This window comes from Maniola jurtina, chromosome 3 (genome assembly GCF_905333055.1).
Source record: "Maniola jurtina chromosome 3, ilManJurt1.1, whole genome shotgun sequence".
NCBI classification, from domain to species: Eukaryota; Metazoa; Arthropoda; class Insecta; order Lepidoptera; family Nymphalidae; genus Maniola; species Maniola jurtina.
This window is the reverse complement of record NC_060031.1, coordinates 12,849,354-12,874,667: the sequence shown is the minus strand read 5'-3', so window position 1 is coordinate 12,874,667 and position 25,314 is coordinate 12,849,354. Positions and strand designations below refer to the sequence as shown.

The window sequence follows — 25,314 nt, the reverse complement described above, 5'->3', positions numbered from 1 at the left end:
ATTAAATTTGCGGGGCGCAGTAAGTAATGACAACATTTTGTGGAGTCGTCTTCATCGATCGTTAAATCTGCCCCTGTATTACGCAACTTGATTGATTGATGCATTGGGTACGTCGCCTGTTGTCTGTTACTTACATACCTACTCTTGATCAAACTGGGTGAATTATAGGCAACGATGATTTTTGGCTTATTTAGTGGTTTAAGACATTATTATGTAAATAACGGGCACCACTATTAATATTATGATGATTTTAAATTATCGATATTTCGACCCAGGACAGCGTCCTACGACAGCCGAAGTTAATAATGACATATGTGAATGTATTTTGCCGGCCAGCTCGTGGAGTTCAAAGAGTGGAAAAGAACAAGAAAGCGGGTAATTTTTTACTGCCTGTGACATCTCTTTCATCTCTCAGCACTGCTGCCCCGTCGTAACCACGACTCATGCAACTAGATCGAAATATCGTAGTTCAAAATCATCAAGTTCAAAGATGATAGCCATTACTAAATGCAAAAGAAATATTGTTATATGGCGTTTCAAAAGAGTCTTCTCAATACCAGAGACTGCAAAAATCCTTCAGTCATCGTCTTGGCCATGCTCCAGCTTTACTGCAGCTTGAATACTTCGTTAAATCCCGTTTTCCGATCCTGGTTTGATATCGGATTTTAAATCGGAATGCTTTGATGTTACAGAACGAAAAATGCACACCTCTCAATAGAATGGAGGTGTGCACTTTTCATTCAGCGCCAGTTCTACGGATATGTTCATAGTTCGTTTGTGCAATTGTATCAAAGCTTGATTGCATTGCACTACGGTTTACTTCTCGTTGTTTTTATGGTAAACCGTGGCCAAGTTATTATATCCTTAAATATATTCTAAACTAGAGGATGCCCGCGGCTTCGCCCGCGTGGAGTTCGGTTTTTTAAAATCCCGTAGGAACTCTTCAATTTTCCGGGATAAAAAGTAGCCTATGTCCTTCCCCAGGATGTATCCCAAGTCTGTACCAAATTTCATTAAAATCGGTTCAGTGGTTGGGCCGTGAAAGCGTAGCAGACAGACAGACAGACACACTTTCGCATTTATAATATTAAGTATGGATTTGTTATTTTAACATAATATGTGGGTATATATTAATTCCTAATCGTTACTTTCAGATCCATAGACGACTTAGATACTTACCTAATTGGTTTATAGTCTAAAAGGCTTCATTCTGTATCGATGAGACAAACACTAATTAAAGATTTCTGCACAAATAATAAAGCTATATTTTATTAATTACTACAACTAAATTGATGTCTCTCTCTCTCTCTCTGCGTCCTATTTACTTAGTTATATTCATTACTGAGGTTCCTGCACCTTTTCCATTAATTTCTTTATAACTTACAAAAAGTAGTATAAAAAGCTGTAGTGTGAGGCCCTGCCTTCCCTTACCACTTAATACAATAAAATTAAGTCAAGAAATTCTGTTCACCGCATTAGCATCGTTGTCATAGTTTTCTAAAGAATAAGCGAGCGCCTACATCTACGAGTATGACGTATCTATGACTATAGGAGTAGTAAGTATATATACTACTAGCGACCCGCCCCGGCTTCGCACGGGTGGACACTACCACGAAAAATCCTATCTATTTTCCGGGATAAAATATAGCCTATACGGATTCGGAAGAATCCCTCTAAGTAATGGTAAAAGAAATTTTGAAATCGGTCCAGTAGTTTTTGAGCCTATTCAATACAAACATACAAAAATACAAAGGTTTCCTCTTTATAATATGTATTAAACTAGCGGCACGCTATGATGGCCGGTTTGACGTTTGTCCGCTCATGAAGTTCCGTATTAATTGATAACGACTTTGAAGGAAATAATTGTATTACTTTATTGACGATAGTGATGTGCAGAGATTCATAAATTTTATCGAATGTAGTTTTAGGTTTAGGACTCAAAATTTATTTATTAAATTGATTTCTTAAATGTATACAAGTGTAGAAAAATCAGTTTGCACCATTTAAGGGGTGAATGTACTTGTGAATATGAACAATTTTCACTATGTGGACAAACCTCTGAAATCGCAAAAAAATATCAATAAATTTTTAAAAATGGAATCTAATACGATCGTCACATAGGATCGCTGGCTAGCACAACTACTACCTCCGGCAAACTCGCGTCAATGCTCAATGCAAAACAAAGCAGTTTCGAATTGACGTTGCTTCGAAAAGTATAAACTGTTAGTGCAATGCGATTGTGATATAGTTTTGACCTGGCTTTGGATTTCAAATATTGATACTGCATTACTGTTGACCCTTGCTCGTTAATTTGGACTCTGTTCAAGCCCTTTGTTGTGGATTTCGTCGATATGACCGAACGTACGCAGAGAACTGTTCTAAATAGTCAGACACGTGAGTTCGTAATACGCCTTCGTAACTATTTCGATCGTGAAGCTCAAAATGGAGGGCCAATTTTACCTATAACGTCAGTGGTTGAACGCGTAGCTGATGCGCTTAATATTGGACAACGAACTGTTAGACGGATAACTAAAAAAAAATATGGCGAGACTGGCACAGAAGAAAATAAACTTCACACACCAAAAAAGAGAAAACGAGCAAAACCAGTCGTAGGCATCGATAGCTTTGATGCCGATGCTATCCGAAGACATGTTTACGGCTACTATTTACAGAAGGAGTATCCAACAAGAAAAAAGTTGGTGCATTCACTGAAGGAAGCTGGATTATTCTTCGGTGGGGAAAGTTCTTTAACGAAGATTTTGAAGACCATTGGATTTCGATACAAAAAATGTAACAAACGCAAAATATTGATGGAAAGATTTGATATAGCGATGGCAAGGTATACTTTTTTACGGCAAGTGAAAGAAATCAAAAATTGGCAAAATGTTGTGTTCTTGGATGAAACATGGCTTAATGCTAACCATACTGTAGGCCGTTCTTGGAACGATGACACAGCAGCATCTACTTCCAAAGTTCCTGTAGGAAAAGGATCGCGACTTATAATTTGTCACGCCGGAACCATCAACGGGTTTGTCGAAGGTTCTCTCATGGCTTTTGCGTCAAAAACCACTGGAGACTATCATGAAGACATGAATGGAGAAAAGTTTACTGAATGGTTTACCTCAATGTTGTGTAGCCTCCCTGAACCATCTATTATAATTATGGACAACGCCCCATACCACTCGATGCAAATTGACAAGCCACCTGCCCAATCCCAAAAGAAAGCTGATATCGTCGCATGGCTTCGTAAAAATGGCGTAGATGCAAACATGAATATGTTAAAAGCGGAATTAGTACGTCTTTTAAAAGAAAACAAACCAACCAAGATCCGATACGTCATTGACGAAATAGCATTAGAACATGGGCACAGAGTTATACGGTTACCGCCTTACCATTGTGAGTATAATGCGATTGAGTTGGTGTGGGCTCAAATTAAGGGATATGCTGCAAGACACAATACAGAACCCCCATTTACCACAAAAAAAATGCTAAAATTATTAGAAGAAGCTTGTGAACATGTGACTAAAGGAGACTGGGAAAAGGTTGTGAATAGAACTGTTAAATTAATAAGGGAAGATTATGAAAGAGATGTGAAAATAGATAATATTATAGAAAACGAACATATAATTATTAATGTATGTGATGATAGCAGTGACGACAGTGAAAATAGTAGTATGGACGAATCTGATTAATTATGGCCTTTTGTGGCACCTTTTTTGGTATCTTTTGTATTCATATGTTTCTTGTGTGCATATAAAGTATGTATATTCATTTTCGTTCAAATATTCAGTTCGTTCAAATAAATTAAATAAACATATACATTTTTGTTTTATTAAACCTATTTAATCAGGTACAAAAACAAAACTTAATTGTTTTTTGTTCGAGAATAAATTGACATTCCACATCACTATTGTAATGTGTCAAACCGGCCATCATAGCGTGCCGCTAGTGTAGTATAGATTGTATAAAAATATGATTCTGATGCACTCTGCCATGTTTTTTGCGGTTTACCGCAACACCGGTTTTTTAAAATATATCCTTTCGGTGGTCACTCAAGTTCCCAAGCCTTTACTCGCTTTTAGCTTCCGGTGGATATGACTCAGTGATTTTTTTTAGCTTTAAGTCGTGCATGGGCTGGCTTTTGTTAAACTGAAGAGTTTCGAAGCTTCCTTAAATTGTGAGCTTTCATAGCTATTGCAGGATTTGTAGTTTAAAATCCTCTAATAGCTGTTACGAAAGCTCACAATTTACTAAGTACACAGTGTTTACGTAACTAGTTTCTTTCACTACTTTTCAAAGTTCTAAGTAATCTGAACGGATTAGGTAGAACTGTGGAACTTAGAAGTGGAATTGTAGACATTCGTTTAGTGTAGTTGAAATGTCTTTGAAATAACCAACGTGGCAATGAATTATTAATTTTATTACTAGTTAATGCCCTCGACTTCTTCGGCGTTGATTTAGGTTTTTGAAAATCCCATGAGAACTCTTTGAGATTCCGGGATAAAAATAGGCCTATGTCTTTAACTATACCCTTGCAAAAATTTAAGGACAAACCAATAAACCAACAAACAAACACACTTTCGTATTTATAACATGGGTGGTGATTATTTATAAAGATAAGCTTAGGAATATGAATATTACTTTACAATTTTTCTTCTACCTCTACAAGTCATGCCACATCGTCTCTATGTGACTTAGAAAAAGGTTGTTAAGCCGATCATAATTTAATTACTAAACACAATAAACTGCAAACAATGGGATTGTATCAGTCTAAAATATTATAATTCACCTAAGAGGGCTTTAACTCGATCTGATTAAATTACCCTTTTTAGGGGAATGCAGATAAATTGAATGTCTTTCAAATATTCCCTCGTGTCAAAACAAGTGTTCAGAGTAAATGGGATTTAGAGATTTTGCCAAGATATAACAAAATTACATTAGGGCCCTACTTTATCTCGTAAATTCGTAATTACTCGCTAACGACTTGGGTACATCGTATATTGAATTATGATATACGAGTCTTGGGTTTCTTTTCTGTAAGTTTTACCCACGTTAGTAATTAACTTATAACCGGGGTACTAATGAAAATGTCAAGCACATTTTCATTGGAGAGTTTACAAATGATTACTAGGTACATCTGTATCAAAATTGGAATACGTCCTCATCTATTATTATCTTGTTCCTTGTGATTGTAATAAAAAAAGTTATTTTTAAAACATCGTAGGTCGGTATGTAGAGTTATGAGCGTAAAGCCAAAAAGGTATCGAATTGAAGGACTTAAGGTTTAGGACTTGGAGTGCCATCAGACTCACAAAAGAGCTCGTTCTTTCATGAATTCAACTTGATGAAAAAAATGAATGATTTATTTGGGCATAAGATCGCCGAGGATTTTAAATATCAAAGTTCTCTTTCAGACAGGTGACAGGCTCTATTTTTGGTATCTGCCCGACTTTAAAAATGTCGGCGGCATTTTCCTTTTGTACAGTTTATTCCTTTATTTGAAATAAAGCTGCTTTACCTTTCCTATATTACATTAGCTGACGAACGCGACTTCGTCTGCGTGGATTTAGGATTTCAAAATTGCGTAGGAACTCTGATTTTCCGGAATGAAAAGTAGTCTGTGTTTTTCCAGGGTATAATCTAGTATTAAAATGACGATATATTTCATAATTTCCTCTATTTTAGAATCTCCAACTCACTATATAATATGATTCGTAAAATAGCTTGATTCTTTTTAATGAGCAAATACTGGGGTGTCACTATTATGAAATATTTCTAAACTCGTAGATCCTACCTACGCCACAGGATACAACAGTCTGTGTCATTAGCTCGTTGGTATTCTCTAAAAATAGATACGTCCCTTTGAAGAAAAATTACAAAGCTAACGAGTTTTGCAATAGTACCTATTGTTAAGTTGATAATAATAATTATTTGTCCATAATATTCCGTCTAATTTCTTATCATGTTAATCACATTTGAAAATTTTGTGTGCGAAATTGGCAAACTTTTTTATTTATTTATTTATTTATTTATTTATTTATTGACGACCAAAACAGATTACAATAATAACTTTAACCTAATTCTTAAATTGCTACATTTTGACCTTATTGCAATCCTATATGGTCGCACAACATGACCATGGTTTTTAAGGCACGCTTAGTTATTACTTAATATTAATAAAGTAAATTTAATATAAACACTTGATACTCGATCTAAATAATAACCTAAGAATTCGATGAAATAACAATGTGAGCACCAATATTCTATTATTTTACTTAATTATCTTAACTACTTTTCTAACAAAGTTATTAAATCTATGATCAAAAATATCTATGTCTAAATCTGTTATATTATTATAGGAGCGGCACATTCTTATAACAGGATTATAATATGAGGTGTTATTTTTATAAGTTTCCAGTATAAAAGTTTTTGGTTTACGATTAACATATCTAACATTAAGGTTTATCTGAGAAAGTAAAGTGGGGGAGTCTATATTGGAATGTAGTATTTTATGTAGGGTTAGCAAATCTTGTCGTTTACGGCGAATATGGAGAGGAGTCATGTTAAATTTAGTAAGACGACCAGCATAGGATGGTATTTGCCTGGAGGTTCCACACCGGTAGGAGAGTATTTTCAGGCATTTCTTCTGAACGCCTTCAATGTTTTTAGAATGAACAGCATAGCAAGGGGACCAAATTATTGAGCAGTATTCCAGCACCGTCCGTACAAAAGTGTTATACAGTAGGATGAAGCTATGTGGATTTTTAAACATTTTCGTGGTTCTTGCTATGAAGCCCAGATTTTTGTAAGCCTTATTTGTTATACTGTTGTAATGATCCCGAAAACTAAGCTGGTCATCAAACAGTACACCGAGATCCTTGATAACAAATTTTCTCTCAAGAAGTTGATCATTAATTTTATAATCAAAGGTAACTTTAGAACGTTTTTTAGTAAATGAAATCACAAAGCATTTTGGAAATTAAAACACTCACGGGCCAATAAGAAAGTTATCAATAACTAGTTTGATATTCATATCTCAGAAGTTCAAACAATATTGCTTAATATTGCCAACCTCTCTACGAGTTCCGAGAGTCTCTCTTGTTTCTAATATGAATTATGAACCTTATGACCGGTTCACATTATTACAGTCGCCGGATACAACGTTCATTCCTATGCTAGAGTTGACTGTTAGAGAGGCATGGATGGTTTTAATTTCAATAGGTATTCTAGTAAATTGTAATAAGCCATAATATTGTTAAAGGTATGGATTACTTATTTTTTAAATTTAAAGGAATTGGGAGAAACTGTTTGACTGACGGGTTGGCTTGGGGTTATTTATTCCAAAGCTAACACCTGATTAGGCGTTTAGACGATTCCAGTTGCGTAAGATTGGATCGGATGGATGCTTTGGTTTAAAATAGGAGTGGACTGAAAACCGAAAGGTCGACGGTTCAAACCCCGCCCGTTGCACTATTGTCGTACCTACTCCTAGCACAAGCCTGACGCTTAGTTGGAGAGGAAAAGGGAATATTAGTCATTTAACATGGCTAATATTCTTATTAAAAAAAAAAAGAAAAAAAAGTAGACTACCAATCCAATCTAATTGATGGATTGGATAACACTATAATACTTGATGAAAAATGCTAGTTACATTAGTCTTAAGCTCTAAATAAGATGCTGCTTAACTAGAATGTTGTAGGAATAATGTAATCCAGCAAATAAACAATATTTTTCGCATAGTAAGTTTGTTCGGTGGCTATGTGTTAAATTGATACGCCAAAGCCCAACTATCTCTAAACTATGAAGTAGGTATTTCTAATTTGATATCTTGAGCTGAACTTCCTATTTCCTTGTATACGGGTACAATGTGTGTTATGTATAAAATAGTTGTCATACACTTCAATAATGAGGAGAATTATTTTGGTAAATTATATTTTGACGATTCAAAAGCACTTGTTAAAGTTTGAACTCTAGAGTTTGACTGAGCCACGCAACCATGACGCGTGACGTCGACACGCAACAGGAGGCGACACCTTGCACACTACTATGTATACAGCGTGTTTAAGAGGGCTCTCTCCGTCACTCGTTTCATACAATCGTAGTTCCAATTTCATTTGAATATTAAGCAACCAAAGTCCATGAAACTTTGCAGACATATTCTAGAAACTAATATCTATGTCTGTGGTTTTCCAGATTTCTGTTAAAATATTCGGTTTCAAAGTTATGCGGTCTTAAAAAATTTCATACAAATCTTTGAGCCCTTGTAATTTTAAAACTACATATTTTTAGAAAAATCTAAAACACCAAAGACAGATATTAGTTTCTAGAATATGTCTGCAAAATTTCATGGACTTTGGTTGCTTAATATTCAAATGAAATTGGAACTACGATTGTATGAAACGAGTGGAAACGAGTGACGGAGAGAGCCCTGTTAATAAATCACATAATATGAAGAATGAGATCTTTAGCACCAAAAAGATTTTTTCGTTCTCTGCTATTGACAAACGTTGAACGGTCGTAACGTTATTTCCGCGATTATCTTTTCGCAGGGTTGTTATATGGGAGTTTTTAATACATTTTTAAAATTCTTATATCTCCCAAGGGATATCACGCTCATTAATTTTGGCACATCCATATCCGTGCTAACCTCAGCTTGCCGGGATGACATGTACATTATCCAACAGCTTGTATAAATGTACGAAAAGCATTTCAAGGGAACGACTATGTCTCGTCGCGGTCGCGTAGCTCAAAGTTTACCTGGTGATTGAGTACCTACTCATCAAAGTCATATCAAAGCCTGGTAGATTTAGGAACCGGAATTGGTCTGTAACATTCAACTAGTAATTAATTAATTAGATATTCTAATAACAATAGCAGTACATTTTCGACACCCAGTTGAATATTATTGTTAGATTGTATTTTCAGTAACCACGTTTTCTGTATTATTATGTTTAAAAAGAAGTTTTCTACAGGAATGCTCGGTATCACAGAAAAGTATTTCGTACCGCCTAACAAACTTTTTTGAAGTAACTCGTTTGTGGTAACAAGATTCTTGTCCGATTGCCTCTCGAAATTTTATTTTTCCCGAAGTTCTTGTTTCCCAATTATTTTCGTGAGCTCTAATAAGACAATCGTGAACACGGATCGTTATTTCAATTAACTTTAATTACTTATCCATAAAATAGCAATACTAAAACTGATATTAACTAATATTATAAATTGTGAAAGTGTGTCTGTCTGTTATCATTTCGCAAATCGCGGCCCATATTCTGGTTAACAATTTTGACATTTGGTACAGAGATAGCTTGCATCCCGGGGACAGACTTAAGCTACCTTTTGTCCCGGAAAATCAAAGAGTTCTCATGGGGTTTTAGAAAACCTGAATCCACTTGGAAGAAACTGCGGTTATCATCTCATAGTATTTTTTACAGAATTGTGGAACCCTTGACGATGTTCCCAGTTTCCCACTAAACTTCGCTACATTGGGCTATTAAGGGGCGAATAAACTTATTCCTAGGGAGCCACGCTAAATTATATTAATCAATAATTAATTTGTAATGTTTTGTTTTGCACAGGTCCGCAGTCGACAGTATCAAATTAGCAAAAGTCGCCATTAAGAAAATATCCCCGTTCGAACACCAGACATACTGCCAGAGGACACTTAGAGAAATCAAAATTCTCACCCGATTTAAACATGAAAACGTAAGTTAATTTAATTAAATATATTTAGGTTAATTTAAAATCAGTTTTAAGAAATGGTTGCCTAAAGTCAATATAAACCCTTTTACATTTTTTTTTTAAAACCTAAAGCTAAGCTATAAAATGCACTAGCAATAAAACTTGCAGAAGTCGAATTGCGAAAGTTACTTTCCAATATTGTTAGTATACTACGAGGGTCCTTAACGCAACAGGGTCTGAGGAGAAGCATTTATAACTAAATTGTTACTATCTCACGTCACTTAGGGCCTGTTTCATAACCTCCACATAAACTTTATCTAACGAATAAATTTAAAGTTATGACAGTTTGTTGGGGATCTGTCAAAATGTCAAAATCCGTTAAATAAAGTTTATCTGGCGGTTGTGAAACAGGTCCTTACCTACTCGTAGTCTTTTTTAAACAAGAGATGGACTTGCGCTTGGTGAAAATCATGGCAGATAGAAAACACTGCCTTAAGGTCTAGGTTAAGAAATTTTTAATGTATCCGGCTGAGTTTGTTATGGGCTCTTCTCAAACTTGGGCGCGTTTGGAACCCTCGTAGCTTTAGTTTTAAGATTACGTAATTAACTATCACCACTATATCACCTTACGAATCTAACAATTCTGACTATCAAAAGTAAGTACTTTGAATAAACGAGCTTGAGATTTGTAAGTTTGATGAGTATCTCAACTGTATCCTTGGTTACAGATTATCGACATTAGAGATATATTAAGAGCAGAGACCATCGACCAGATGAAGGATGTCTACATCGTACAGTGTCTAATGGAAACGGATCTTTACAAATTATTAAAAACACAGGTAACTTTATAGTAACTACTACTTACATTATAAATGCGAAAGTGCGTTTGTTGTTGATTTGTCCTTCAATCACGTCACGGCGGAACAATGGATTGATGTGGTTTTTTGCAAGGGTATAGTTAAAGACCTAAAGAGGCTAGTTCTTATATCGTTCCTACGCGATTTTTAAAAACTTGAATCCACGCAAACTGAGTCGCGGGCATCAGTTTGTAGTAAAATACTTATCTTTATAGATGACTAGCTGATGTCCGCGATAAAAATAAGGTCACTTTATATGGCACACCTTATGACTTATCTAGCGTACCTACTTGTGTTTGTCCAAATGTGTGCTATGTCGCATTACGTTCCGTTGTGCTCGGCGACTTATTTCTTAATAAACTATAATAATTTCTTTTGTCTCCTAGAGTCTCAATAATTGTTAATTATACTTCGTATAAACTTATCCAATCTAATATTATAAATGCGAAAGGGTGTCTGTCTGTCTGCTACCTTTTCACGGCCCAACAGTTTAACCGATTCTGACGAAATTTGGTACAGAGTTAGCTTATATCCCGGGGACGGACATAGGCTACCTTTTATCCCGGAAAATTAAAGAGTTCCTACGTCCATTTTCGCCATTGTCCTTCGTGAAGATAAATTAGCGGTTATGAAAAGGTAACAGACAAAGAGAGTTAACTTCCAATATTACTATGGATAAAGCAAATTGGACCAAGAGTAATATGTCTTTTTAGGTAAGCTCGTCAAAGAATGTTTGACTTTGTACACTAAACTTCTATGGCATATTCCAGTACAAAGCGGAAATTCTACTGCGCTTTGATCTTTTAGGGTCAATACAAATACATACTAAAGACCTATCTACTTGCTTAATATGCATAGGTATGATATAGGTTAGCTGGGTGTCTGATGAAACTAATCGCTGATCGCTACAGAGGTAGTTTGCATTCTGGAGGACAAAGGATACTTTTTATCCCGGAAAATTCCACGGGATTTATAGGAACTTTTTAGGCTTCCGTACTCGAAGGATGCCAACGGAACCCTAATACTAAGCCTCCGCTGTCCGCCCGTCTAATCTGTCAGATAAGCAGACAGGCGGACAACGGAGGCTTAGTCAGCGGGCTCATGAGTAGGTAGAGAGTTGAAATTTTCAGAGTATTTCTATTTTCTATAGCCGCTATGACAACAAATGATAAAAAACCGGCCAAGTGTGAGTCAGACTCGCACACCGAGGGTACCGAACTACAGTCGTATTTTTTCGACAGTCTGCACGATAAATCAAAAAACTATCATGCAAAAAAATATGTAAATAAAAAATCGTTTTAGAATGTACAGGTAAAAAGCCCTTTCATAATATGATACCCCACTTGGTATAGTTATCTTAGTTTGAAAATTGAAAATAGAACAAGTCCTACCTACCTGCCTTTCATGATTCTAGGTCAACGGGAAGTACCCTATAGGTTTTCTTGACATACGACAGACAGACAGACAGACTTGACGGACAGACAGACATACAGACAACAATAAAGTGATCCTATATGGGTTCCGTTTTTCCTTTTGAGGTACGGAACCCAAAAAAAGTAAGATGGCAAATTTGAAAATGGTTGCCATGCAAATAAAAAAAAAGTTTTAAAGTTCAATCAATGTATTATATCTTCTACGATGGGACCGAACCCTTCGAGTGCGACGCCGACTCACACTTGACCAGTTTTTATTAAAATAAATGCTTGAAAAGAAGCAGCCCAGCCCGAATAGCAATCATAAACGAAAAGTTCAAAAGAATTTTAATTTAATTTTGTAATAGGTAGATAGGTACCTAAAGGAATAAAAAGTCTAATTTTTTTGATAGATTGCGACCCTTTATAGCGACCCTCCCACGGCTCCCTGATCCCAGGTTGTACAACAATGTCCAACCGATGTAAGAGTTTTAAAACGAATAAGGCTGAAAAGTGGAGAGGCTATTTGGAATGTTTTCATGCCATACCTAATGGAATTTTTGAAGAGTCTACGTTATATAAAAAGTTGACAGCTTTTTTGACCCAGTGCAGTGGTTTGTGCTGTACGTTGATATGCCAGTCAGTCAGTTTCTCCCCTTTAATCGTCTTTTTGCTACAACCACTGGAACACCAGCGAAGCTGTCGAAAGTTATATAGACACTTACAGGTGTAGTCTTTTCTCAAGAGGAATCTGTCATAGTCCAAATGACCGCTTTACTTTTTATGCGCTGTTTGAACTTTAATCTATCACCTCCAGGATAATCTCTATTATCATAAATGCGCAAGTCTGTCTGTCCATTACCTTTCCACGGCCCATCCTTTTAATCAATATTTGTATGGGTAGATAAGTTCCATCCCGAAGACGAAAACATAAAAATCCCGATTTTTTTTTTAACTCTTAAATCCTTGTGGATGAAGTCGTAGGCATCATCTAGTAAAATAACCTTTGGTTCCAGCCCCTGGAAAATATTATCTACTACCAAACGTGTTATATTGAGTTTCAGTAGGTACAAGGTTATTCCATTCCTCAGGCATATTCATTGTAAAAAAAACTCGGGACAATGTTGTATTTTATTACTTGGTTCGTTAAAAAAATATCTTTCCATTTTTTATTATCATTGATATAGAGTATGGACTATGAATTATACTAAAACAGCTCAACTAAATTGAGTGAAAAACTTAAAAAATACAATACGTACATTTTTAAGAATCGCGGAGTCTGTCCCGGACGTTCGATTTTCTGAAATTGATCGTGTACATTTTGGAAACAATTTATCCCACCAAAAACATTTCATGTAAAATGTTGCCAAGACTCACAAGTTCATAATGCTTTCACTGTTAAAAAGTGATGAGATCTCTAGTAGAGCCAAGCCCCTAGCTGAGCTTAGAATTGCGCTGCCCATGGGACCTATCCCAAGTCCAAAGTATATAGCTCTTAAATGCTCTTGAGTATATCACATTTATAACAATAAAGAACAAATAACTCTACTTACAAGCTCTGATTTTACAAACCCTAAATCTTGGTTAAAAAAGGACGGCTTGGCCGTTTAATGTTCGTGGTACTTTTATCTGATATGACATTTAAGCCCGGAATAGCTTGTGCGACAATCATGAAGTATAATAAAAATTAGTAATTGTCGAACAAACTATTCCTTATGACCTTAATATAATATGTTATGCCATGTAATGCTTTCACGAACATTAAACGGCCAAGCCGTACTTTTTTAATCAAGATTTAGGGTTTGTAAAATCAGAGCTTGTAAGTAGAGTTATTTGTTCTTTATTGTTATAAATGTGATATACTCAAGAGCATTTAAGAGCTATATACTTTGGACTTGGGATAGGTCCCATGGGCAGCGCAATTCTAAGCTCAGCTAGGGGCTTGGCTCTACTAGAGATCTCATCACTTTTTAACAGTGAAAGCATTATGAACTTGTGAGTCTTGGCAACATTTTACATGAAATGTTTTTGGTGGGATTTCATTTCTTTTTGGCAGGTGCCCTAGATTTTTTTTTTGGATCTATTTTTTGTAGGTACCTACATCATTTTCATGGCCCGCTCTCTATCGTTACCTCTTTTTTTAAAAGCTTTTATTCTTGCAATGTATGTAACTATGTTTGTTTGGGTGGAATCTTGCAACTCAATTTTAAAGCAGATATATCAAATTTCAGTCTTTTAGGACTTCAGGAAACACATTTTTTAAATTTACAGACTGGGAAAAGTTTATTTTCCTGTTGTTTTAATGAAATCCCTAGCCTACATACCAAATTTCAGTCTTCTAGGACTTAGGGAAGTATTTTAGAACTTTTGACTAGAGGGGTTTTGAATGGCAATAAATCTGAAACCATAACAGGTAGACAATTGATACTTGGCACGTTTGATAAGTCTGTCAAGGACATATTATCCTGAAAATATCAGCATTATAGCGATAGACTTTACAAATAATTTGCTTCCCCCATACGTGGGAGTGGAGGGGGAAATTTTTAAATTTCTTAATTTTCCTGTAGTTTGTATGCAATTTCTAGTGTACACACCAAATTTCAGTCTTCTAGGACTTCGGGAAGTACCCTAGAATTACAGACTAGAAGTTTTGACTGTCAATAAATCTGAAACTATAAAAGCTAGACAATTGATACTCAATGCGTTTAATAAATCTGCCCAGGACATCTTATCCTGAAAATATCAGCTTTCTAGCGACAGATTTTACAGATTTGCTTCACCCGTAAGAGGCGTAGAGGGGGGGCATTTCCAATTTCTTAATTTTCCTGTAGTTTGTAGTCAATTTCTAGTCTACATACCAAATTTCAGTCTTCTAGGACTTCGGGAAGTACCTTAGAGGTTTTGAGTAGAGGTTTTGATGATCATCAGTGAGGGACGAAATCGGCGTATTTTAGGTATCAATAAATCTGTAACCATAAAAGCTAGATATTTGATATTTAGTATATTTAGTAAATTTGCTGAGGACACCTTATACTGAAAATTTCAGCTTTCTAGCGTCATCCAGACCGAAGTTATGACGGGTCGAAAATACGGCGAAACACTTCGAGAAAAAGGTACGTAGCGCCCCGGCCGCCGTTTGGCTCGTCTTGGCGGGGGCACTGCCGTGCCCCCTGATATTTACTATACTAACCTAGGTACGACATAAAAGTACGTGACGCGGCGTAGTGAAGTTAACACTGTAGGAAGAAGAAAATCATGAGGAAACTTGTTTGCCTGAGAGTTCCTACAAAATGTTCTTAAAGATGTATGAAGTCTATCAATCCGCACTTGGCCAGCGTGGTGGACTATTGCCTAAACCCTTCTCATTCTGTGACGAAACCTGTTCTCAGTAGTAAACCGGCAATGAATTGAGATGATGATGATCCATATTTAAAGTTTGATGTCGAAAAAATTAGGGCAGAGTTGAGGACCACGTTAGAAACAATAGCTTAAGCCCTTAGGTAGGTCAAACTGTGCGGATAGTAACGATGGACCTGTGGGTGCTGTTTGGGAATGGGCCAAGATCCTTTGATATGTGCACCGTCTGACACCAGCCGGTCAGCTAGCTAGCGCGTACCGCACGTTGCACATTATTAAACGTTTTGTGCATATTAACTTGTGTGCCTTGGGCAAACTCATTCAAGACGAAAGGATGAAATGAAATTCAAATAGTCGTAGTTTTTTTTATACCTACTACGATCATAATCTTTATGCTTAGATAGTTGTTGAAGGAGGATAGGAGGACGCCATATCAGACATGTTTATATGTATATGAATGCGCCCGAGAATAAAGCCTAGAATATTTATGCCCTTTTTTGTTCCAGAAATTAAGTAATGACCACATCTGCTACTTCCTGTACCAAATCCTGCGGGGGCTCAAATACATCCACTCGGCAAACGTGCTGCATCGGGACCTTAAGCCCTCCAACTTATTGTTGAACACCACCTGTGATTTAAAGGTTATATTATTTTTATTTTACTTCTTAAATGCTACCTTATTTATTTAGGGCTCATTTTTTTTAACCCCCGACCCAAATAGAGGGGTGTTAGGTATAAGTTAGACGTGTGTATCTGTGTATCTGTCTGTGGCATCGTAGCTCCTAAACTAATGAACCGATTTTAATTTAGTTTTTTTTTTTTGTTTGAAAGGTGGCTTGATCGAGAGTGTTCTTAGCTATAATCCAATAAAATCGGTTCAGCCGTTTGAAAGTTATCATTTTCTAGTTACTGTAACCTTCACTTGTCGGGGGTGTTATAAATTTTTAATTTACACTTGTATTATTATTGACATTCGGAGTGCGAGTGATTTCTTCAAGGCATGCCATAAAGCCTGTAAATGGGTAACCATTTATCTATTTAAACAACTTTATTGCTTAATACTATGAAAAAGAATAAAATACAGGATAGATTTAGAAACAAAGGGCGACCTTATTACTATAGTGATCTCTTCCAGGCAACCTATACTTAAGAACTTATAGAACTGTAGAGTCGCAATGCAATGCAACCATTTTATTGGCCGATACCACGCCGCAATGCACACGATTTGTTCAAACACATGCCATATAATCCATATATGGGACCCCTGTTCATTGGTTGATAGAAAACGCATTCGAACTGCGGCCGATTTCTGAAACGCGTGCCGTTGGACCCGAATATGAAAATCAATTTTTATTGGTTCGTAGAAAACGCATTCGGAGTGTGGGCGATACTTAAAACTGGAATAGTTTCCTTATTGGGCATTCCTCATTTTCATTGGGCAATAGAGAAACTATTAGATGTGCGAACTATTTCTTACACGCAATCCATTTATTTCAACCGGATAATTTCATTGGTTATCGCTACGAGACGCCTGCCGGTCAACACCGCCGTAAAACGATCGCAAGCCCCCTGACCGGCCGCTCTACTTTTAACTGAATTGCGTTATTGTATTAAAAATATTATTTTAGACAAAAACTTATGTACTCGTATGTATAGCCAGTTATCGGGATTGAAGCAATGATTAATGCAGCTTTTTCCAATTGACCTATTATGTATTGATGATGATATTTCGCTAGTTTTTATATCGCCTGCGGGGAGTTACCGCATGCCATGTTAGTATCAAGTGATAAAGAGCCTTAGAGTAAAGTGTTTACCTAACGCTTAGATATAATCATTGATGTTGGAAGCGCCATTTTGTATATTCGCCTATACAGCGCCACAGTTAAACGACAGCTAGGTATCGTTTTATATGATCAATGTTATGTTCTCTTTACAGCCCATTTTCCTCCTGATAGTTTACTAATTTAGACCGTGCCAACTTTGCGAAAAGTTCGCCAAGTTGTTGTTTAGGTATAACATGTTGGTATAATCCCCCTTTTATGGCGAAAAATGATGCTTGCGGAACGAACACGACCGCAGCGAGCGTCTGGCAAACTTTAGCGAGCGTATAACGAGTATGAAAGTTCACTCACTACAAGCCCAAACCATACTCATAGTTTTAATTCAACATCATGTTACCCCTCTGGGATGAGTGTCGTTAACCTCAATTTTGAGATGAGACATTAGGCACATTCGAGCTGATTTCGCAATTACTTAAGATGGATAAATGTAAACTGTACTTTTTTGGTTACCTGCTACTAACCAAAGTTGGGTTGGTAGAACTTTTTAGACTTATGACGACTTTTTTTTTGTAATGAAGCCGCAACCCTGGTAACGGGCTGTCATTTTTGAAGCACGCTCGAAGGTTTCAAAATGTGTACGCAAATCCCTCGCCTATGTAATCTGTATGACTATGCGTATGTGGCACGCACATATTTATAAGTGTTCGAATTTGTCTTCACTTTTTACAAGTGTAAATTAAAAATTTATAACACCCCCGACGATCCAAAGTATTTGAGTTTTCCAAAACATCATTTTCAAATAAATAATTATGTATTTAGGCAACGTCCATCTTGACAGCTTGACATTTGTCTATTGACATAATATTATGAACCTAACGGTTATCTAACCTTCTTTTCTACAAGAAAACTAGAAAAGAGCTGATAACTCTTAAACGGCTGAACCGATTTTTTTAGATTATAGCTAAGAACACTCTCGATCAAGCCACCTTTCAAACAAAAAAAACTAAATTAAAATCGGTTCATTCGTTTAGGCGCTACGATGCCACAGACAGATACACAGATACACAGATACACAGATACACAGATACACAGTAGTGGTGTCAAAAAATAATTTATCTATAATACATATTCAATATAAAAAAATATTCAGGATATTAGATATTCCTTAAACCCCATATTTAATATAAAATTTTTAAAGCAATACATTTTCTATTAGTAATTGCTTTTAAATTTGACGAGGCGTTTGCCAAAGATAGACCTACGATCTACGTCACACGATATCAGTAGCGAATATCATACGCGATAAAATATTATATTCTATCGCTACGCGTTGGTTTTTAATTCGTTTGGAATATCGCCCCTCGGTAGTTTCATTTATCAAATAGATTCTTTCGATTTTGCTATTCAATCAGGACAGTAGTTTTATTTATTTGTGAACTTGGTTGTGGGTGAATACTGAATGTAAATAATATCATATTTCGATATTCGGAGTTGATATTATCACAGATTAGGTTAGTTACTTGATTTTGTAGATTTGTGACGCGCATATTTGTTATTATAGGTTAGGTACGTAAATTGTATTGGTCTTTTTGGAAATGTGTGTGTTTGTGTGGTCTCATGATGGAACCGGGTGGGCATAGTGGATTATATCCAGGGTCTCATGATGGAACTGGGAGGTAGCCATAGGAACCGAGTGTCTGTTATAGCTCCGGCGTGCTTGGAGCTTGGGTTGTTCGATTTTTGTATTAGTTTTAGCCGTGATGAAGGCTAAAATAAAAACTCGTTATTAAAACGATTTTTAAATAGGTAACTGGGTAAACTTATCTACTTTTTGTACCTTCTTGACATTTCTTTATCATTCCAATTGTTTTTAATTTTGCATAAATACGTAGGTAGGTATAGATGCCTAGGTATTTAGAGTAAAATTATTACCATATACTATACGTCTTTCGGGATTTCTTTATTGTCATGCTTTTTAGGGTTCCGTATCTGAACCTGAAGGGTGCTAACAAGGAATACAGAATCTATTATTTATTTTTGTGAAGCTTGTAGGTACTTATTGAAGTAAAGGTTTACAAGTGTCTTTGAAATTTGTTGGTACTAGTATATCGTGTTAGGTACTATTTTTATTACTTGAGTGTTATTGAAATGGAGACCCGTGCTCAGTAGTGCGCCGGCGATAAGTTCTCACTTCTTTTTGATGATTCTATAAAAAAAAATAATGAAAAGAAATAATTTAAGTATAAAAATACAAAATAAAAATTATTTGTTTTTTTAAAGTGATATAATATATTTCTACAGAACCTCCTCCGACACCTCCCAGACGTCGCTTTTAAGGTGGTAATCTGTATAATGGTTCGCTAGGGGTGAAAGCAACAGAAAAACAGGTGCAAGCGATTCTCGACCTTATTGACGGTAACGAGAAAGTTGTTATTTTGTCATATTCTTGCTCAGTATCATTCATAGATTGCTAATATGTGGTTTTCTGAAATATGTCAATAAGGTTGAAAATCGTTTGCATGCAAGTTTCTGCTTGCGGCTTTTTTTTTTGATAGTTAATATATTTTAACGTAAAAAATATTCAATATTTTTCTGTAACAAACATTAATATTATGATATAGGAATCTAACCATATTTGACACCTCTAATACACAGACACACAGATACACACGTCAAACTTATAACACCCCTCTTTTTGGGTCGGGGGTTAAAAATACAATTGTATGGGCTTAGTCTATCTAGAGTTTAATAATATTATCTTTGTGAAGCCGATTGTTCGAGCTTTTTAATTTTATCCTGGCAAGACGAATATAATCTTTAGCTTCAAAAAAGGGGGTTGTGGCGATTTTTATCAATTTTTAGAACTAACAAGCTAAATTGATTTTGCAAATTCTTGTGACACTATAGAACCCAGCTTTTAGTTTGTTTATATTATATCTACTATATAAACTATAATAATATTAATTTACTATGAATATCATTGAATTAATAATTAAGTACGTTTTGCTTAAAAATTGATACAATAATACAGTAATTTTAACAGTCTACAGTGTTAATACACGTATAAAGTTTAATGTACCGTAATGGAAATATATGAGCTTTTCGTGGAAAGTTGTTGCTAATACTTTCAACATTATAATTTGAACTACAGAGAATAATTCAGATTTTAGAGCTTAATTCCATAGGTATACCTACGTGAAAATTAGAGCTTTATTTCATAGGTAAATTCGTGAGGGAACATTTTGCGCAGTTGCTAGTTAGTATTAATACGAGTGCGTGATAATTTGCCTAAGTAAAATACATTAGTGAATTAACTAGTTTAATTACTTGTGAGTTGTGTCGCTCTAATGCTTTATTTAACAGTATCACTAACTATATATTAACAAGTGTAAATTAAAAATTTATAACACCCCCGACAAGTGAAGGTTACAGTAACTAGAAAAGAGCTGATAACTTTCAAACGGCTGAACCGATTTTCTTGGATTATAGCTAAGAACACTCTCGATCAAGCCACCTTTCAAACAAAAAAAAAACCAAATTAAAATAGGTTCATTTGTTTAGGAGCTAGAATGCCACAGACAGATACACAGATACACACGTCAAACTTATAACACCCCTCTTTTTGGGTCGGGGGTTAATAAATTATTACTATTTGCCTCACTTTATAAACAAAATTTACTGTTTATTTAGTATTAAGTACTAGGCATACTTAATTTATTTTTTGATTTGAATTTACACTTGTTTTTCAGTAACATTTAAAAATGTAGGCTAAATTAACAAAGCTCTTTTAAAATGGCGGCAAATAGAAAAACCTATTATTTCTCGCAAAGTGCTTTCCCGCGCTAAAGAAAATGCTGCTCCGGCTATTCATTAGCAGAGGACTTTGAGTATCAACAATGTGCTAACAAATGGCTTTTAGCGGCGACTCGTTAGGTACAATAACGGGCCGCTAAACGCCAATCCCCGCTGTTGATAGAGCTCGTTAGTTTTAATAATTTCACCCAACATCTTCTTTTGTTCTCTGATAAACTATTTAGTATGTGGTACTTTGCTGAAATGCATTTTTTTCACTTAGGCTGTTAGATTTTTTCTTTTATAAATCATTTCTTTAACCCTAAAGTTCGGACAATACAGTATACAGCCATATGGAGTCAGTGACACCCCGCAGGCGAAGTAACGACAGAATATGAAATTAACACCAGGTAATAGATCCGGATTGAGAATGCTGCATAGGCCGTGCTGGCCACTACAGCGTCACCGAGTGGGGTGGCGAGCACGAGGCGTCGCCTCGGGATGAGACCTAGGGCTCAAATAAATAATTGGAGAAACAACAGATTGGATAGAACAGATTGGATTAACAGCATGTTAATCTTCAAAATCTTCCTCTCCCTCGAATGCGTTCTCTATTTACCAATAATAAAAATTTATACTCATATATACGGACATTATGGCGCGTATTTTAGAAATCTTCCGCAATCTTAGATCAACCAGTGAAAATGAGCTTGTATCGTTTAGATTGTTAATAGTATTTCTATGAAGTATCGTTGTTTCTGTCGTTCCCTAACAAACGACAAAGTCCAGTGTTGCGTTTAATGTTAATCCTCGAACTTATTACCGAGGCTATTTGCTTAAAAGCAAAAGTTGCAGAGGCACACAGGCTTTTATAATCATAACGGACGAGTGTGCCTAATGTCATACTATCTGAGATAATGTAGACGCATTGTTATGCGAGATGGGCATACTTTTAGGCAACATAAATTTAACTTAATGGCATCATCCTTTTTTTCGCGCTCATGCAAACTGTGAAATCAACTTCCATCGGCGGTGTTTTCACCAGATTACAAAACATGGGGTCATTCAAGGGGCGGACCAACAAATCCCTGGAAGGCCGGCCCCGCATTGGCGGTATCTCTGGTGCTGTAAATGTTCACGCGCGGCAATAATCACTTAACATCAGATGACCCGCCTGCTCGGTTGCACGCTATTTTTTATTTAAAAAAAACCTGTCTAATTATGTTTTTGTTGTAGATTTGCGACTTCGGTCTGGCGCGAGTGGCAGACCCCGATCATGACCACACGGGCTTCCTGACGGAGTACGTCGCTACGCGCTGGTACCGCGCTCCAGAAATTATGCTCAATTCTAAGGTAAGCATTTTATCGTAGCAGTTATTTTTCTTCATTAAAAACAAAGAAAATTATAACCGGCATTCGTTTAATGATAATTCACACTGGGACGTACATATTTATCGTAAAATAGCAGTGCCATAATAATATTTAGACTCGGTTTTATTAACGAACGATTGAACTTGCTAATGCAGAAGTCGTACGGACCCTGTTTCTCTTATATAATAATCTTCAATATAAAGCGCTGTGTTTCGTCAACGATCTCTGTAAATGACACTTTCAGAGGCGGCCTTTGTTGTGAAATATTTTATCGAATGCACAGTCATTATTTCGAGCACCAATGGGTTGGCGCGAGTGCTCCAGAGCATTGTAATATTTTTTGCAAGTTGTCTGCTGTACTTCAGTTTTATGAAGCCTGCGGAAATGTCGAGTGGGAAGATACTCGTATCTTTTGTTGGTGAGGACTAGTGTATAATTAAAGAATAAACTAATTAAGTGTCTGATTCAATTGTATTGACTTATTACATTGAGAATAAAAAGTAGCGTAAGGTATACTTGTTTATTATTATTATGATATCGATATAAGTTTTCAGTGAATATGTTTCTTCTGAAAATATACCTAGTAATAATCGATCGCAAAATAAAAATAGTGTAAAATACTGTTTTTATTGTAGGTATTTCAAGTCAAATTAATTTAGGAAAATAAAATTAACCGTGCAAGTTAGTCATTATTCTGAGTAACATAAGACAATATTCGATAATATTCTCCGTAGAATAAGTTCCGTAGATCACGGATTCCGTAGATTAGAGACCAAGTCCCGTAGATTACGGAGTTTATTTCCTTAAATTATGGATTATGGCCTCTTTTAAATAGGCAAGCGTCGTTGTCCCAATATTTAGTCAGGCTTTCCTCTTTCCTATCCGCTCTAAATGTATTCGTATTAACGCAAAGTCATTATTTCAAGCATCAATGGCACATTGGCGCAAATGCTCGGCAGCGCTGTAATTATTTTGCGAATTACGCTAGAAATTCATGAAATTGTCGAGTGGGAAGAGATATCTCGTCGGGGATGACGAATATACTTTTAAAAAAAATACGCTTCGTTCACTCTGAATGCATAATATCTACGGAGGACATTTTAATAAACGTCTAGGTGTATAAATATTTTACTGAAATGAAATACGACTTTAATTGCGTTTTCGCAGCAAATCCTCGATTAAATTTACATTTTATGATGAAGTGAATTCCAATGCTTGAACCATTAACATATTTGGCCATCGAAAATGTTCTTTTATAAATTTTCGTTGTAAAATATAATGTAAATCATGTTTTATCTAGCGACTTTTATTCAGTCAATAAATGCGAAACTTGAACTCGTTTATTCCAAATAAAAATATATCTGAGATTCCCTTCAGAAAAGTGAATATTTTTTTGGTGAGTATAAATACAAAGAGCTTCATAAAAACATACATCGCAAGTGAGAATACGAACGACGAACGTATCAAATGATATTTCCGTTGCTCGTGGATATGAGAAAGATAAAATAAACCTTAAAAGGATTCAAAGATACTTATATTGTCAATTCGCCAAATTCAAAAGCTTTTAACCTTCCTTTAGACATAACTCGGTTCCTCGATGCGACTTTTTATAAAGAATCATTGTTTGATGGATAAATGAACTCTAACAATGAAATATCTGAAGTAGCTTAATTAATGCGAGAGAACTGAAATCCGAAAGGTCATCGGTTTAAAGCTCACCCGTTGCACTATTTGTCGTACCCACTCCTACCACACGCTTTGCGCTTGGTTCGAGGGGAAAGAGGAATATTAGTCGTGAATAACATGGCTAATATTCTTTAAAAAATCTCTAGGCTCTTTAAATATGTATCAAATTCTGAATAGTTTACATAGGAAACTTAAAATGTTATCTTGAGCTTTTTCAAAGTTAACGAGAAAACTTTTCTAATTGTGCTCTTTTTAAGCATTTATTTAGATAAAAACATTTATGTACGAATAACTTAAACACTTTCTTTTAAATTACTTTCTATAATATCTGAACTTAATGTACTCCTGTCCTTGAAACAATGCTCTTTGCAGAAAATAAGGCTTGATTTATAATCATAATCCATTCTACAAGTACACCAAAGTTATTGCCATTATCATGGTTTAAATTTTATCCTATACCTCTTTCTGTCATTACCAGGGCTACACGAAGTCAATAGACATCTGGTCTGTGGGATGTATCCTGGCGGAGATGCTATCAAACCGGCCGATTTTCCCGGGAAAGCACTACCTCGATCAACTGAACCACATCCTGGGCGTGCTGGGCTCACCAAGTCAAGAAGATTTGGACTGTATCATCAATGAAAAGGTAAAAACAACGCGGGTATAAAGATTATTATCCTTTGACAAGATCCAATACAAAAGATTCAAGCTACCGCCTATTTTTTAAATGATATATCGGTTCATACAAAGCATACGAGGACTCCCTGCAGGATAACGCCTCTGAAATTAGCCGCTCCATGTATATGACATGCGAGGACACCATGCGTAGCGCCCACCAGTCTAGATATCACCAGCGAAAAAATTGACAGATGAACATGGTTCCCCATATTATGGCATAAATTTTAGAAATCGCTCGTACCCCGAATGCGTTTTGTCAACAACTAATGTAAAATAAGTACTCTATATACCTACGAGCCCTGCGGCATGCTCTTTAGAAATAATTTACACTCCGCATGCGTTCTTTACTGAATAGGTTTCTCCATACGAAAGTCGGCATGCGTTTTAGAAATGGCTCATGCCTCGAATGTATTCTCCATGGACCAATCAAAGTGAGGCTTAGGCCAGCGGGACGGCAGCTTTAGTGTGTAGAGTTATTCAAAGTAGGTATTAATATAAACCTTTTTTCTTATTTATTCAAGAAAAAAATATCTAACTATGTACAGTTAAAAAAATTGCTTTTACAAATTTGCATAATAAGTAAGCATATGATAGTAATTATGTAAGCAAGCAGCGTTGTATTGAGATTCTCTTGTTACAACAGCAGTCTCTCGTTACCAGCTCGTTACGCTGGGGAGTAGGGAGTCTACTACCCGCTTGACA

General features: G+C 35.9%; 1 protein-coding gene and 1 long non-coding RNA gene across 3 annotated transcripts in view; one reads left to right on the top strand and one right to left on the bottom strand.

Moving 5' to 3' along the window:
- LOC123880947 (mitogen-activated protein kinase 1) overlaps positions 1–25,314 on the top strand; it is a 57,036-nt gene that overhangs the window by 19,050 nt on the left and 12,672 nt on the right. For both annotated transcript variants that reach the window (XR_006799380.1, XM_045929389.1), the window contains exons 2-6: positions 9,576–9,702; positions 10,407–10,517; positions 15,811–15,945; positions 22,114–22,230; positions 24,413–24,580. Coding sequence is in view for 1 of the 2 variants with exons in the window: in XM_045929389.1 (XP_045785345.1) it covers positions 9,576–9,702; positions 10,407–10,517; positions 15,811–15,945; positions 22,114–22,230; positions 24,413–24,580 (658 nt within the window). In the remaining variant the exon portion in view is untranslated. The remainder of the gene's footprint in view (positions 1–9,575; positions 9,703–10,406; positions 10,518–15,810; positions 15,946–22,113; positions 22,231–24,412; positions 24,581–25,314) is intronic.
- The window catches only part of LOC123880966, a 26,222-nt gene continuing 9,172 nt past the window's right edge, over positions 8,265–25,314 (bottom strand). The window contains exons 4-5 of the long non-coding RNA XR_006799383.1: positions 11,369–11,375; positions 8,265–8,275 (exon numbers count right to left, since the gene is read on the bottom strand). This is a non-coding gene — a long non-coding RNA (uncharacterized LOC123880966). The remainder of the gene's footprint in view (positions 8,276–11,368; positions 11,376–25,314) is intronic.